Below are 14,819 nucleotides of genomic sequence, written 5' to 3' on the forward strand. Positions count from 1 at the left end.
CGTAGCAGTCCGGTAATCAGAACCCAGGTCCATGGCCCGGGCGTCAATTACAGGTCAGCCTGGGCTGGAGCAAGACCCTACCTTGAAAAACAAACAAACAAACACCCCGCGCAGACTGGGAAAGTATGTTATTTTACTGGCATGTGGGGATTTAGCCTAGGCTGTCATATCTAGCAGAGTTCTTCCCCAACCCATCTTTAATTTTGAAATAAGGTCTTCGTAAATTGCCCAAGATGAACCCCCTTCTGTAGCCCAGGCAAACCTTGTATTTAGCCTCCTGCTTTGGCCTCCCAAGTAGATGGGATTACAAACCTGAAGGCCACCAGGCCTAACTCCAAAAAGAGTTCCTGTTGGCTCATGGATTTGTCCCAGGATGAGGGGCCTTATCTGATGATGGTCTTGTAACTACAGAATCCCAGGGTGATGTAGGGAGGGCATCACATGACCAAATATAGGGAACAGCATGGAAACTGAGCTCGTCTGACTTTTAGGCAGATGCCCTCTCTCCAAAGATAACCTAGCACGTTAGTCCTTTAATAGCAGGAATGGGTTAATCCAATCACGATTGCAGAACCCTGAGGGAGATCATACTGCTTATTCTAAAATAATAATCGTTGGCCAGCAGGATCAATAACGAGGCTAGTGTCAGTGTGAAGAACACAGTAGTTGGGAGACGCCACCGCAGGAGCATTTTCTGTGTCAGGTGGCAGTGGTCTCTGACCAGAGCTGTGGTTCCAGCAGAACCTTTGGAGATAGTCGTTGACACCAGGCATACCTTTGTGAGATCCCTGCTTTGTATATATCCCAGATATATAAATTTTTGCTTAGGGCTTATAAAAAAATATTCCATGACTTCTGTGGGAGATGTTAAAGAGATATCTACTCACCCCAGAGAGGATCCACCAGATCAGAGCCCAGTTTGGTGAGCCTGTGAGGCCATCGGGGTGACTTACAGAAGCAGATGTGACTAAAAAGCAGCTGCATCACAGACAAGCCCCACCTCAGCATGGGTGCCGCATTGGAGTCTCCAACCCCGACAGTGTTCAGTGTTCCATTTCGTACATACTCAACTGAGAGTCCACCGAGACCAAGCACAGGGAGTGGATGGCCAGAATCTCAGTTGAGGGTCAGGTGAAACCCTCTCCTTCTGTGAGGGAGTGCGAGCAGTTGGGTTGCCATTATCAAAGACCCAGCTGTCTCTGTGTTACTTTGTTTCTTGACTTCTGACCAAGAAATCCTGTAGGTTGTCACTCTGCTCCATGATGGCTGGTGATCATGTTAGGCCCAGAGGAAATTGCTTGACTCCAGCCAAGACTAACTGCATTTTATGGGCAGGAGAGATGGCTCAGCAGTTAAGACACTTGCTTGCAAAGCTTGATAGCCCAGGTTCAATTCTACAATACCCACGTAAAGCCAGATGTGCAAAGTGGCATATGCATCTGGTGTTTGTTTGCAGTAACAAGAGGCACTAGTGTGCTAAATCAATCTCTCTCTCACAGTTCTCTCCCTCTGCTTGCAAATAAATTTAAAAAAAAATTTTAAGTGACTGCATTTCATTTATTTGGCTTTTATTCTCTATCGAGGTAGGTTTTCACTCTAGCTCAGGCTGACCTGGAATTCACTATGTACTCTCAGGATGGCCTCGAACTCACTGCAATCCTCCTATGTTTGTGTCCCAAGTGCTGGGATTAAAGGCATGCACTACCACACCCAGCATGACTGCATGTTGATTGATGGGTTTTCACTGTGGTACTGACTTCTTGATCTGTTGGCATCACTATTCCTGAATTACAAAGCAAAACCTGGGTTGGAGATGTGGATCAGTGGCTAAGGCATTTGCCTGCAAAACCTAATGACCGGAGTTTGATTCCCCAGTACCCATGTAAAGCCAGATGCACAGTGACATATGCATCTAGAATTCATTTGCACTGGCTGGAGGCCCTAGCACCCCTCTCTCTCTATTTCTCTCTCCTCTCTATTTCTCTCTGCTTGCAAATAAATAAAATATACTTTTAAAAAGCAAAACCTATATTTATTTATTTGCAAGGATAGAGAGAAAAAGAGAGAAGGAGGGAGGGAGGGAGGGAGGGAGAGAATGGGCACACCAGAGCCTCTTGCCACTGCAAAGGAACTCCAGATGTATTCTCCACTTTGTATATCTGGCTTTATGTGAGTACTGGGGAATCAAACTCGGGCTTTCCAAACAAGCGTCTTAAAACCATTGAGCCATCTCTCCAGCCCTCCAAACCTATATTTTAAAAAAGGGCAACAAAGCCTAAGTGAGAGATATATAGCAAGTCTGGCTGCAGACCTAGGTGTGTGAATGGAGTGCGTGTGGTCCTGTGCATAGCCAGGGCTTACATGATATAAGTATCCAGGAACCTGAATGTTCCAACACACAAGGGCAGAAAGGTGAACTGGTTGAAAGGAGATCAACAGGGGAGGTACCTGGTGCCAGTGGGCGATCATCAATTGATCAATTGTTTTCTGCTACTGTGGCTCAATTCTGCAGACTAGAAAATAATAAAATAAAATAAAGTAATAAAATAAAATGGAGGCAGAGGTAGGAGGATCACTGTGAGTTCAAGGCAAGCTTGAGACTACATAGTGAATTCCTGGCCAACCTGGGTCAGAGTAAGACCCTACCTTGGAAAACAAAACAAAACAAAACCCAAACAAGCAGAAAAGCTTTTCTGGGCTCCTGAGGCTTCAAGGTCCAAGGTTAAGGGGATGTACCTAAAATGAGAGCCTTCTTGCTGGTGAGGGCTCTGCCAAGTCCCAAAGCATTTAAGGTGTCACATGCAGATAGGACCGAGCAGCAGAGAGCTGTAATCCATTAGTTCATGAATGGGTGAATCCAGTCACAAGACCTGGGTCAGCTTGTAGCTGGAGTTTCCGGATAAAAGTCTTATCTCTGGCACTCACAACAGGCTCAAATGGGTTTCAACATGCCATTTAAAACATGAGAAATGGTGAAAAGCAGAGAGAGGAGATTTAACCAACTCACTGGGAAAAGGAACAGATAAAGGGATCCAGAGGCATCAACTTTGTCTTCTGGGGTGAGTTTTAGGTTTACATAGAGAAAGAATTGGGGCAAAGGGCAAGAGACATCCATAATTAACCAGTTCTAATTCAGATTTGGTGTTGCCCATTACTGTCTCAGCTCCAGTCCAACAAATTGCTAATCCACTAATCCCTCTCAGCACCGAGGGGGCCAATCTGGCACCTACAAAATGATCTGCTCCAGGGCACAGCCTCTCTATCACAAATAATTGTTTTCATTTGGGGGGGTGGCTGTGCCCTGTAAGAATTTGCTGTGTCTGAAATCCAAGGTGGCTACAGGTTTAGGGCAGTGACTTAACTCTCTGTGACTTCATCCTTGGAGGAGAGGATGAGATAGGTTAGGTAGACAGACACTTGAATGATTGCTGTGCTGAGCTGCAGAGGTGAGCAGGTGACCCAAAATAAAGGCGATTGGCCCAAAGTGAAGGCAGGGATTGCCTTCCTGTGTTTCCAAGTTCAAATCTAATGCTTTTTAGCAAAAGTAGCTTCCAAGTGCCTGTTCCAATTTCCAAAGGCCCCATCTCCAAAACTTTACCATATGACTCTGAGGAAGAAGTTTCTACCATATGACACTGGGAGAGGAGGCACATTCAAACTGTACAAAAGACCTCTTTCCCTACCTTAGCTGCATCCAAGTGATGCTGTGAGCCTTCATTTACTCCATCTGTATGGCTGAGCTGGAAAAAAAAAAGTGTGGTCTTTGGGAATGGGGACAGAGTGACAGAGGGATGCTGGGATGAGAAGGCTAGGAATGATATATATGGGGAGCTAGGGTTTATGGTGGTGTGGAGGGTGGTTAAGATGTCCAAGTATAAGGGGTGCTGCTGTAAGGTGATGGCCCATACCGGAAGTACAGGGACCCTGCTGCAGTTAGGGAGCTCAGCCATACAGATTTAGTGGTTTTAACCAAAAGGGATGATCTAGATGGTTTGCATTCAATGCCGCCCCCCAACTACCACAAACCCAACTGTTGCTGCTTTGTCTCTGGTTGCTTTCAGAATATGTCCTTTATTCCCTCACTTGGCTGAGTCCCTCAGTTTTGTTCCTGTGTGTGTCATTTGTTGAATTTCATGCCTATTTGTGCCCTCAGGTTTTCTCCTCTGTTCTTGGACAGCATGGTGATTTCCTTAGATCCCCCTCCTTTAGGGGTGGTAGCAAGGGTACCTGAACGAAGCTGTGCAGGCCCAGTCCTCGGGTGTTCCCTAGGACCAATGGGGGTACACAGCTGCCCATCCACCCCTAGAATTCCTCTTTCACCCACTGGTTCTACATCATCCTTTCCCATCCATGCCCCAGAGGGCCCCTGCTAAAAAACCTCCCTACCTCTCCCATCCTCTTGGAGCAACCCTCTTGGGCCACCCTCTGTCCTTTGATAAGGCCTCTCCTGTTCCCAAGAGATGTTTTCACAAACTCCCAGGGTCTTACCATGCATGCAGTTGTGTGTTATCCACATCTCCACATATTTATTTACTACATTTAGGGAGACAAACACATATCACCTTAGAGGCCAAGATTCACTTACATTAACATGTCACTAAAATCTCTTGTAGGGTGTGTGCGTCATGAAAAGTCACCATTTCAGTGCAAGGAGCCTCTGATCCCCAGCCTGGCTTCTGGATAGCTTCAGTGTTCATGCTGGTCTGGGAACAGAATCCGAGCCCTGCACAGGCTGGTGCATCCATCTCAAAGCTCCCTGATCTGTCTGGCCTTCTTTTCCTCCTATTGCTGGCATTGGCAGGCTTTAAAAGAAATTTATTTATTTATTGTTGTGTGCATGCTCTTATGTGTGAATGAAAGCTCTTTTATTTGCTGAATAAAATGAAAATGGCCACAGAAACCATTTCTGCAAGCTGGAGCAAAGGGAACTGGCCTGTTAGCTTCCACTTCTTGGTCAGAAGTAACTGCCTACACCCCTGGCCCTCCACGTGAAGAGCGGCTGGAGGGCCAAGGAGGCCATCAGATAAAAGCCAGGCCCTTTAGAAAGGGGTTCTGCAGCTCACCAGCCCCGCACCACAGGACTTCCCTGGTCAAAAGACTTCCCCAGTGTGGTGGGCAGGCCTTTGTCCACAGGATGCTGACTGGAAACTGCCAGAGACAAAGGATGCAAACCCATCTTTAAAAATTCGTGCAAAAATCTGAGAGCATGCACTCTAACCTCAGCCACCACCTTCCTCCAGCTCTACATCTCCAAAGGCTCAGCTGTGTGCTGGGAAGTGTCCATGCTTATCTTCCCCATATCCAGTAGAGTGAAGACCCCAAGCAGCCACCCATCTTTCACTGGGGTCTGGCTGTCAAGCTTGATTCTCCAAGACATCAGCAAGTAGTAGAAAGTATTTGCTTGGGAATCCAGAGCAGACCAAAAAAAAAATTCCACATGTTCACAGTGCTCACTGTGAGAAGAAAATTCAAGCAGCACATGGAGTGATGGATTCCAACACTTTCCTGGCTCTCTAACAGATCAGTTCTGGTCTTCTTTGAGGGAATTCGCATCCAAAGATGCGAATCTACAGACCCAACTCCTTACAAAAGCCCTCTCAGAGAAGTCTTCGAAGCTTACATATTGCCCCGTTTTTGTTATTCTGCTACAGGCAGGCATTATACCTTCATGCTACAGATGAAGAAATGGAGGTGCCCAGGGTTCAAATCCCCAGTACCCAGGGAAAGCCAGATGCACAAAGTGGTCCATGCATCTGGAGTTTGTTCGTTTGCAGTGGCAGATAGCCCTTGTTCACCCGTCCCCACTCGGCTTAAAAACAAACAAACAAAAAACCTCGCAGATCCTGACTCAGTATGTGTGAGGCAGGGATAAGACCCTTTTCTAATCAGCTCTCCAGTGATGCTGAAATATAAGCAATATGAGTCTACAGCCTCCTATTTCCTGTGTTTTTGTGTATGTATTGGAGATCAAACCCAGCGCTGCTCTTTTCTACCTTGGAAATGACTATAGTGGGGGATGGGGGTTGGCATTCTAACGATTTCCTAACCTGCTGCGTTTAGGTAGGTAATTACGGTGACAGTGGTTACCGCACTGTCAGTAATAGAACCGCCTTTGTAAATACCAGGGTTCTTACATTAGAGACGTCACATCACAGAGAATTCCCGGGCATCTCTTTAAAAACCTTCCCTTCTAAACACTTCCAGTGAGCTCCATGGTGTGTGCTCAGCATTTCCTAGAGAACTGTGGGCGGTTTACTCTTGGATTCGGGAAGAAAAGCCAGTCTTTTTTGGGGGGCGGGAGGAGTGTGTCACGGGAAACAAATGGTTAAGCAGTTGGAAGCTGCCATTTTCCTCTCCAGCTTCCCCTCAGCTCGCTGTTGAGCTAAGAAAGAGATGGCCGGCGATTTGCTTCATAGATAAGTCGGAGCCGAGGATGATACCTAGGATACATTTCCCTTCCAACCCGGTCCAGATTCTCGGCGGACGCGGACGTCTCCGGCCGCCTAACCCTGTCTCAAAAAACCAAATGAGAAAAGAGAAGAAAAAGAAAGAGAAAAAAGGGAGAAGAGGGAAAGGAGGGAAGGAGAGGAGGGGAGGGAGGGGAAGAGAGAGAGAGAGAGAGAGCCAGAGAGGGCGAGCTAACGGTTTGAACAAAGATGCACCTCAAGGCCTGTTTCGGCCAGGCGCCTTCGGATTGGTTGCACTATGGTCCAATAGGAAAGAAGAACTGACATCTTCTACTTACGTCAGGTCTTTAGTCGTCCAATCAGATGCTACTGATTTGGAGCCTTCATTTAAATATAAAGATGACAAATAGCCCTCCCTCGGCGCATCTCCGTTCGTCTGGGCGCTGTTAGCTCGTCAGCATGCCGGAGCCTTCCCGCTCTACCCCGGCCCCCAAAAAGGGCTCCAAGAAGGCCATTACCAAGGCGCAGAAGAAGGACGGCAAGAAGCGCAAGCGCGGCCGCAAAGAGAGCTACTCCATCTACGTGTACAAGGTGCTGAAGCAGGTGCATCCCGACACGGGCATCTCGTCCAAGGCCATGGGCATCATGAACTCGTTCGTGAACGACATCTTCGAGCGCATCGCCAGCGAGGCCTCCCGCCTGGCGCATTACAACAAGCGCTCGACCATCACGTCCCGCGAGGTGCAGACGGCCGTGCGCCTGCTGCTGCCCGGGGAGCTGGCCAAGCACGCCGTGTCCGAGGGCACCAAGGCCGTCACCAAGTACACCAGCTCCAAGTGAGGCGCGACCCGGGCGCCCCCAACCCAAAGGCTCTTTTCAGAGCCACCCTTCAAGCTCAAAAAGGAGCGTACACCCTGGTTGAGTCCAGATCTGGTCCATGGCGCTGGGGTGGAAGGGGGCGATACACTCGGTTGGGGGCGCTTGTTCATAACGTGTCCATATGGGCACATTCTGAAAGGAGGGAAGAAAAAGGAAAGACCACAGCCAGAAGCGGGGGAGGGTACAGTCCAGTGTATGGCTCCCAGGGAAGACTGCACTTAGCTTGTGCAGTGTCAGGCGGTGGTCGCCAGTGGCTTTCTTCCCCGTCGTGGGAGGTCTTGGTTGAGACAGGGTGTTCGGCTGCGGGGACTCTAGGATCCTTTCTCCCTCCTTCCCCTAGGACTGTGTTTACACACCTTGAACTTCTAGTCAAAAAAGGTTTCCGCAGCATCTTTTCTAAAGCAGCTCTGTAAGCTGAGTTCCGCTTGAAACACCTAAACATCAAGCACACAATGGTCTCCACCCTTGTTATTCAACCAAAATCTCTCCGATTAAGATTCTACCTGAACTTGTATTTCTCTGCCTTAGTTAACAATGAAAGATCCTTTTTGTTTCATCCCGAAATGTGTGCGCGCGCGCGCGCGCGTGTGTGTGTGTGTGTGTATATATATATATATATATATATATATATATATATATATATATATATATATATATATATATATATCTCCATGTGAGTATATTAACACAAGCCTAGTAAATGATGAGATAATAAGTTTTAATAAAGCAAGTCTACTCTTTTTTTGGGTAAAGCTCTGTAAGTCATACAGTATGTTCGCTTGGTCACACTAATAACTAGGGTCTCGGCTATGCTCCCTCTGAAATTAAAATCAAATATCAGTATCTTCGCAAGCAACCTCAGAGCAACCCACCTCTATGAGCTCCTAGTTTCCTCGGATTCAGCTCTGCAAGTTGCTTTCCACCAGTGGAGGACAATGGCCATTTTACTCCTCACACCACCTCTAGCGACAGACACTCATTTGTCAACACGTAATATTTGCACTTCCGTTTATAATTCCTTCTTTACAAAAAAAAAAAACCCTGCTTTCCCCCTCCCTCCACATTTTTGGTTTATTCAGTAACAATTTGCAATTTTTACTTCAACATTCTAGCTGAGATGGGGGAAGAGCAATCTTGTGGATGCGTTTCAGATTGTATGCCCTCTAATCCCTAATTTTTCCTACAGCCTTACTAAAATGTAAGTATTTAGTTTTGAGATGAGAATCCTTCGTGGTGTTATGTCCTCATTCTTCTCACTGCCATAAATGTTCGCGTATTTAATCTGCACTGTCTTAATTTTCAATTTAACTTGAACATTGCTTTTCCTTTTATAACAATGGAATTGCAGATGGATACTGTATACAATCACCCTCAGTTTTCTAGATTACAAAATCTCAATAAAATGATCCTCTTCTATGGTCTTTGCTTGACCCTTAAGATTACTATCCTGAGAGGACAAATCCTCCCCATTCTGAGCCCAGCGCTGCCATTTAGCACACAGAAGTAGTTATTTTTCTCATTATTGCCAGAGTCATCAGGAAAAAAAAAAAAACCTGAGGAATTAATCCATGCTCTGCATTATGTACAACAAAATGATTCCTATGGATGATGGAAATTATGACGGTGTGTTCATTTTGCTCGCTGAGTCTACCTTTGGTCCTAAACAGTGTTGCCTACCATTATGAAACTCTCTGCTGGAGGCGAGTTTCATTTGATTAAAACTACTTATTTGGATGGGAATGATGTCTCAGTAACATGCTTGTCACCCAAGTGTGAGGACCTGAATTTAGACTCCAGCATCAGCACCCATGTAAAAACCAGGTGTAATGGCATGTGCCTTTGAGCACAGCTACCAGGAGTCACAGGCAAGAGATTTCTGGAGCTTCCTGGCTAGCTAGTCTAGCTCAATGGTGAGCTCCAGATTGAGTGAGAGACTCTGCCTCAAAAATAACGTGGAAGCCTTTAATCCCAGCACTCAGGAAGCAGAGGTAGGTGGACCATGAGTTCCAGGCCACCCTGAGACCCTTTCTCAAAAAAATAAATAATAAGAAGAACAAGGTGAAGAGAGGGTGTGGTGGTGCATGCCTTTAATCCCAGAGTAGGAGGTATCATCATGAATTCAAGGCCACTTTGAGAGTACATACTGAAATCCAGGTCAGCCTGAGCTAGAGTGACACCTTACCTCGAAAAGCCAAAATAAATAAATAAATATAAATAAATGAAAAGGTGGAGCCAGATGCCTTTAATCCCAGGATTCGGAGACAGGGATATGAGGATCATGGTGAGTTCAAGGCTAGTTTGAGACTACGTAGTGAATTCTAGGTCAGCCTGGGCTAAAGAGAGACCCTCCCTACCTCAAAAAAAAAAAAAAAAAAAAGTGGAGAGTGACTGAGGAAGACACCCAACATCGACATCTGGCCTCCACAGAACATATATGCAAAAATGCACCCCTACTCACACAGCAGACACACAAACACAGGTAAAAAACAAGAACCCCTTGAAGGGCTGGAGAGATTGCTTAATGGTTAAGGTTCTTTCATGCAAAGTCTAATGACCTGGGTTCAGTTCCCCAGTGCCCACGTTAATCAAGATGCACAAAGCAGTGCATGCCTCTGGAGTAGTTTACAGCAGTTAGAGGCCCTGTCACACCCATTCTGTCTCTCTTTCTCTCTGCTTGCCAATAAATACATAAATAAATATTTTTAAACCCTCCTAGATCGATTAACTACAAATATACCATTAAAACTTAAAATTTGAGGCTTGGAGGGATGGCTTAGCAGTTAAGGCATTTGCCTACAAAGCCAAAGGACCCCTGTTTGATTCCCCAGGACCCATGTTAGCCAAACGCACAAGGGGACACACAGGTCTGGAGTTCATTTGCAGTGGCTGGAGGCCCTGGCAGGCCCATTCTCTCTCTCTCTCTCTTTCTCTGTCAAATAAATAAATAAATAAATTTAAAACTTAAAATTTGAGCAGGGCACTGTGGCACATGCCTTGAATCCCAGGTCTCTGGAGGCAGAGGTAGAAGGACTGTTGTGAGTTCAAGGCTGGCCTGGGACTACATTGTGAATTCCAGGTTAGCTTGGGATAGAGCAATACTCTACCTCAAACAAACAAACAAACAAACAAACAACCCACCTCAAAATTTGACTCTGAAGGCTGGCTCTATAGTGGTGAGCACTTTGCAGCATAGCAAAAAGGATGAGGTCTTGGCTACCATCTAGCACATATTTCATCCTGTAGAGGACTGCATTCAGTAGTTTCAAAGAAAATCCTATGCTGATATTAAGACTGTTGACACAGATTGGAGAGAGAGATCAGTGGTTAAGGCACTTGCCTGCAAAGCCTAAGGACCAGTATTCAATTCTTCAGTACCCATAAAAAGCCAGATGCACAAGGTGGTACATGCATCTGGAGTTTGTTTGCAATGACTAGAAGCCCTGGTGTGTCCTTTCTATCTGCCTCTTTCTCATATAGATGAATAGTTTTTTGTTTGGTTGTTTGTTTGTTTCCTGAGGTAGGGTCTTGCTCTAGCTCAGGCTGACCTGGAATTCACTATTTAGTCTCAGGGTGGCCTTGAACTCACAGCAATCCTACCTCTGCCTCCCAAGTGCTTGGATTAAAGGTGTGCACTACCACACCCGGCCAATAAAATATTAAAAAAATAAAAAGAGTGTTGACAGGTTTCATTCGCTTTTAATGATAGACGGCAGTTTAGGAAGACAACAAACCAAGTAAAATAGGGATGACCAAACTTTTATTCTTGTGTGTGTGTGTGTGTGTGTGTGTGTGTGTATGTATGCATGTCTGTATACATACATATATATATACATATTTGTTTGTTTTTTGAGGTAGAGTCTCACTCTAGACTATGCTGACCTGGAACTCACTCTAGATTCAGTCTGGCCTCTAACTCAGTGATCCTCCTACCTCTGCCTCCCAAGTCTGGGATTAAAGGTGTGTTGCCACACCGGACTAGTCCTCTATATTTTTAATAGTTTAAAGATTCTTCTAATTAAACTTCTGATTAAGCTGATATACACTTTTTCAGAATTTAAAAAATGTTTCTACTTACTTATTTGAGGACTGTGTGTGTGTGTTTATGGGTATATCAGGGCCTCATTTTGTGCATCTAGCTTTATTTGAGTATTGAACCCAGGCCAGGAGGCTGGACTAACAAGTGCCTTAAACCACTGAGCCATCTTTCCAGCCCTATAAACAGAAGTAATGCTGCATACTGAAGTACTGGAATCACAGCAATGGCATATGCCCATGGCTGCATGAAGTAACTGAGGCAGGAAGAAAGCAGGGAACCAGAAAGTGGCTTTACGTATAGAACATGTTTCAAACATGTTCAATCTCTAGCACCATCACCAACCCCAAGCCTCATACAGTCATTTTCACTATTCTATCAAAACTCAACTAGTCATGTCTTAAACAATTGTGTGCTGTTCAGATGTCTTTTTGTTTTTGTTTTGTTTTTCGAGGTAGAGTCTCTCTAGCCCAGCCTGGCCTGGAATTCACTATGTAGTCTCAGGGTGACCTTGAACTAATGGTGATCCTCCCACCTGTGCCTCCCTGAGTGCTGGGATTAAGGGTGTGCTCCACCATGGCCGGCCCTGTCTTTTTTTATTTTAATTTTATTATTTATTTCTTGGTCTTGCAAGGTAGAGTTTTGATCTAGCCTAGGCTGACCTGGAATTCACTCAGTAGAGTCAGGGTGGTCTCAAACTCAAGGCAATTCTCCTACCTCTGCTTCCCGAGTGCTGGGATTAAAGGAATGTACCACTATGCTCAGCCCAGATAACCTTTTTCTAAACACTGAAGTAATTGATTAGCACGTTGAAATTTCAATACACAATTTTGAAACATAAATAATAACATGTAATATTCATGAAATTACTGTCAGATGAAATTCCGAGGCAGAAGTAAAATGAAAAAGTGATATCACGGGGAAAATAATTTGAAATACTTTTAAGAAATTTGATCATTTGTTTTATGAATTGATTATGGTATCAAATTGATATTCCAATAAGTAAAGACCGATCTTTAAGAAGTATTACATTGTGATGTGCACCTTTGCATCTAAGATACATTAGAAGCCAAAATTCTGATACATGTGTCCACGCAGGAAGGGAGGCAATAATAAGGTATTGCAGGGAAGGAAGTGCATCCTTCTGGAGCCCTGCCCATCTGCACCAATGGAAACACATGACAGACTCCCTTCGGAAAAAAATCAATGTATGGGGAATGGGAGGGGGACGAGAAGGTACGGGTATGAATATGATCGAAATACGCTATGTGCATGTATGAAAATGTCAATGAAACCCACTATTATGTACAATATGTTATTAAACATACACACATATATTTCCTTGTTGGAAATAGCTCAAATAATGATCACGAGTCTCCCTTTTATAAATAAAAACCAAACCAAGAAAACTAAGCTTTTTAAAATGAAGACGTCATACCAAAGGGCTTTCCAGATCCAAAAGATGCTACGAGTGGGAAGAAAATTCCATGTTATAACGCTTCACAGAAAATAATGTGTCGCCAAGGAGAGGCAACTACTTTTGCTTGAGGGAATTCTTTCCCTCCTAAACCAGTAAGCTGCTGCCCGCTAAGGGTTAAAGGAGGCCGGCCGCTGAGGTCACCCACATCAAGCTCTCGCACAAAGGGAGCTGCAGTTGTTGGCACGCTTTGATTTTTCTGGGTTTCAAGCGCACTGCCATTGCGGGAACTGCTAGGCAGACAAGCTCCAGGGAAAAAAGACCGGTCTAATCGAGCGGGATCGCTGAGCCTGTCCTATCGCGAGCGACAACACCCATAAGGCCACTGTCTCCCCCTCCTCCCCGCCCCACGGAACCGAACCGCTAGAAGCTTGCACATCTTCCTTGGGGAAGGGACCCACGCCCCTCAGCTGCGCGTGTTATTTCCATCCGTCGTCCCCATCCCCAACGCAAGGAGTAGCTGCATCCCCATCCCCGCATCCCTCACCCCCAAACCACACAGACCCCGCCGCATCCAATGATAGGGAACCACTAGGACGCACAATACATGAGTAACCATTCAGCGTGTTCAAAACCCTTTTATAGACTATGTGGGTGGCTCTGAAAAGAGCCTTTAGGATGGGGGCGCCCGGGTCGCGCCTCACTTGGAGCTGGTGTACTTGGTGACGGCCTTGGTGCCCTCGGACACGGCGTGCTTGGCCAGCTCCCCGGGCAGCAGCAGGCGCACGGCCGTCTGCACCTCGCGGGACGTGATGGTCGAGCGCTTGTTGTAATGCGCCAGGCGGGAGGCCTCGCTGGCGATGCGCTCGAAGATGTCGTTCACGAACGAGTTCATGATGCCCATGGCCTTGGACGAGATGCCCGTGTCGGGATGCACCTGCTTCAGCACCTTGTACACGTAGATGGAGTAGCTCTCCTTGCGGCCGCGCTTTCGTTTCTTCCCATCCTTCTTCTGCGACTTGGTAACGGCTTTCTTGGAGCCCTTCTTGGGGGCTGGAGCCGATTTGGACGGATCAGGCATAGTGGCAAGTCTCTCTGGACAAAAGCGCGCCTCAGCCCAGACGACTCTATTTATATGTCCTATATTCAAATGAAGTATCAGACAACTCTTGGTTCTGATTGGATGAAGTTCTGCATTAGGTCATCACAGGGCAACGTATATGCAAATTAGGAGATGCCATGTTCCTATTCTGACTGGTTCCTGATATCATCCAATCAGAAGGTGCCGTGTAGCCTACCACAGGATCATATATAAGGCCTTGCTGGGGCCACTAAATTCGTGGTCGCCGGTCCTGTTTTCTAGCTTTGTGGTTCCTTTGCTTCTGGTTTGAAGATGTCCGGTCGCGGCAAGCAGGGCGGTAAGGCGCGCGCAAAGGCCAAGTCGCGGTCGTCTCGCGCTGGCCTGCAGTTTCCGGTGGGCCGTGTGCACCGGCTGCTGCGCAAGGGCAACTACTCGGAGCGCGTGGGCGCCGGCGCGCCCGTCTACCTGGCTGCAGTGCTCGAGTACCTGACGGCCGAGATCCTGGAGCTGGCGGGCAACGCGGCCCGCGACAACAAGAAGACGCGCATCATCCCGCGCCACCTGCAGCTGGCCATCCGCAACGACGAGGAGCTCAACAAGCTGCTGGGCCGCGTGACGATCGCGCAGGGCGGCGTGCTGCCCAACATCCAGGCCGTGCTGCTGCCCAAGAAGACCGAGAGCCACCACAAGGCCAAGGGCAAGTGAGGTCCTGCAGCCCCTCAGGCCCTGACGGACACCAAAGGCTCTTTTCAGAGCCACCCAATTTTTCGAGAAAAGAGCCGCACACTGATCATGTCCAGTTGTTGGCCAAGGGCCGGGTACCTCCATAATGTCTGCGGTGGGGACCGGGTGGGCTTTTTGGTTTGAGGCTGGGGGTAGTTCCTGAAGCTGTGGTCATTTACATCCACTTTCTCGTGGTTTGTCCCCACCCTCTTTTAATGATACTTAAATTAAACTTGAACTTAAAAGGTTCGTGTTTGAAAATCTGACCAGGAATGCGTC

General features: G+C 46.7%; 3 protein-coding genes and 1 long non-coding RNA gene across 4 annotated transcripts; 2 read left to right on the forward strand and 2 right to left on the reverse strand.

The window, feature by feature from the left end:
* Positions 1–2,199: 2,199 nt before the first annotated feature.
* On the reverse strand, positions 2,200–6,125 carry LOC123461623. The gene is made up of 4 exons (XR_006637751.1): positions 5,219–6,125; positions 4,586–4,802; positions 3,684–3,740; positions 2,200–2,513 (listed from the first exon to the last, which is right to left on the reverse strand). It is a non-coding gene; the product is annotated as an uncharacterized LOC123461623 (long non-coding RNA).
* A 709-nt stretch (positions 6,126–6,834) lies between these two features.
* Positions 6,835–7,287, forward strand: LOC101617017 (histone H2B type 3-A). The gene has a single exon (XM_004657436.2). It carries the CDS (start codon positions 6,867–6,869, stop codon positions 7,245–7,247), a length of 381 nt encoding a protein of 126 aa, XP_004657493.1. The 5' UTR covers positions 6,835–6,866; the 3' UTR covers positions 7,248–7,287.
* A 6,067-nt stretch (positions 7,288–13,354) lies between these two features.
* On the reverse strand, positions 13,355–13,854 carry LOC101617310 (histone H2B type 3-B). The gene has a single exon (XM_004657437.3). It carries the CDS (start codon positions 13,815–13,817, stop codon positions 13,437–13,439), a length of 381 nt encoding a protein of 126 aa, XP_004657494.1. The 5' UTR covers positions 13,818–13,854; the 3' UTR covers positions 13,355–13,436.
* Positions 13,855–13,879: 25 nt separating this feature from the next.
* Positions 13,880–14,789, forward strand: LOC101617608 (histone H2A type 3). Its single transcript, XM_004657438.3, has one exon. It carries the CDS (start codon positions 14,130–14,132, stop codon positions 14,520–14,522), a length of 393 nt encoding a protein of 130 aa, XP_004657495.1. The 5' UTR covers positions 13,880–14,129; the 3' UTR covers positions 14,523–14,789.
* Positions 14,790–14,819: the final 30 nt, after the last annotated feature.

Source organism: Jaculus jaculus, chromosome 6 (assembly GCF_020740685.1).
Source record: "Jaculus jaculus isolate mJacJac1 chromosome 6, mJacJac1.mat.Y.cur, whole genome shotgun sequence".
NCBI lineage: Eukaryota > Metazoa > Chordata > Mammalia > Rodentia > Dipodidae > Jaculus > Jaculus jaculus.

Excerpts from the sequence above, each read along its gene's own strand:
- LOC101617608 (XM_004657438.3), top strand. The coding sequence starts at position 14,130 with ATGTCCGGTCGCGGCAAGCAGGGCGGTAAGGCGCGCGCAAAGGCCAAG.
- LOC101617017 (XM_004657436.2), top strand. The coding sequence starts at position 6,867 with ATGCCGGAGCCTTCCCGCTCTACCCCGGCCCCCAAAAAGGGCTCCAAG.
- LOC101617310 (XM_004657437.3), bottom strand. The coding sequence starts at position 13,817 with ATGCCTGATCCGTCCAAATCGGCTCCAGCCCCCAAGAAGGGCTCCAAG.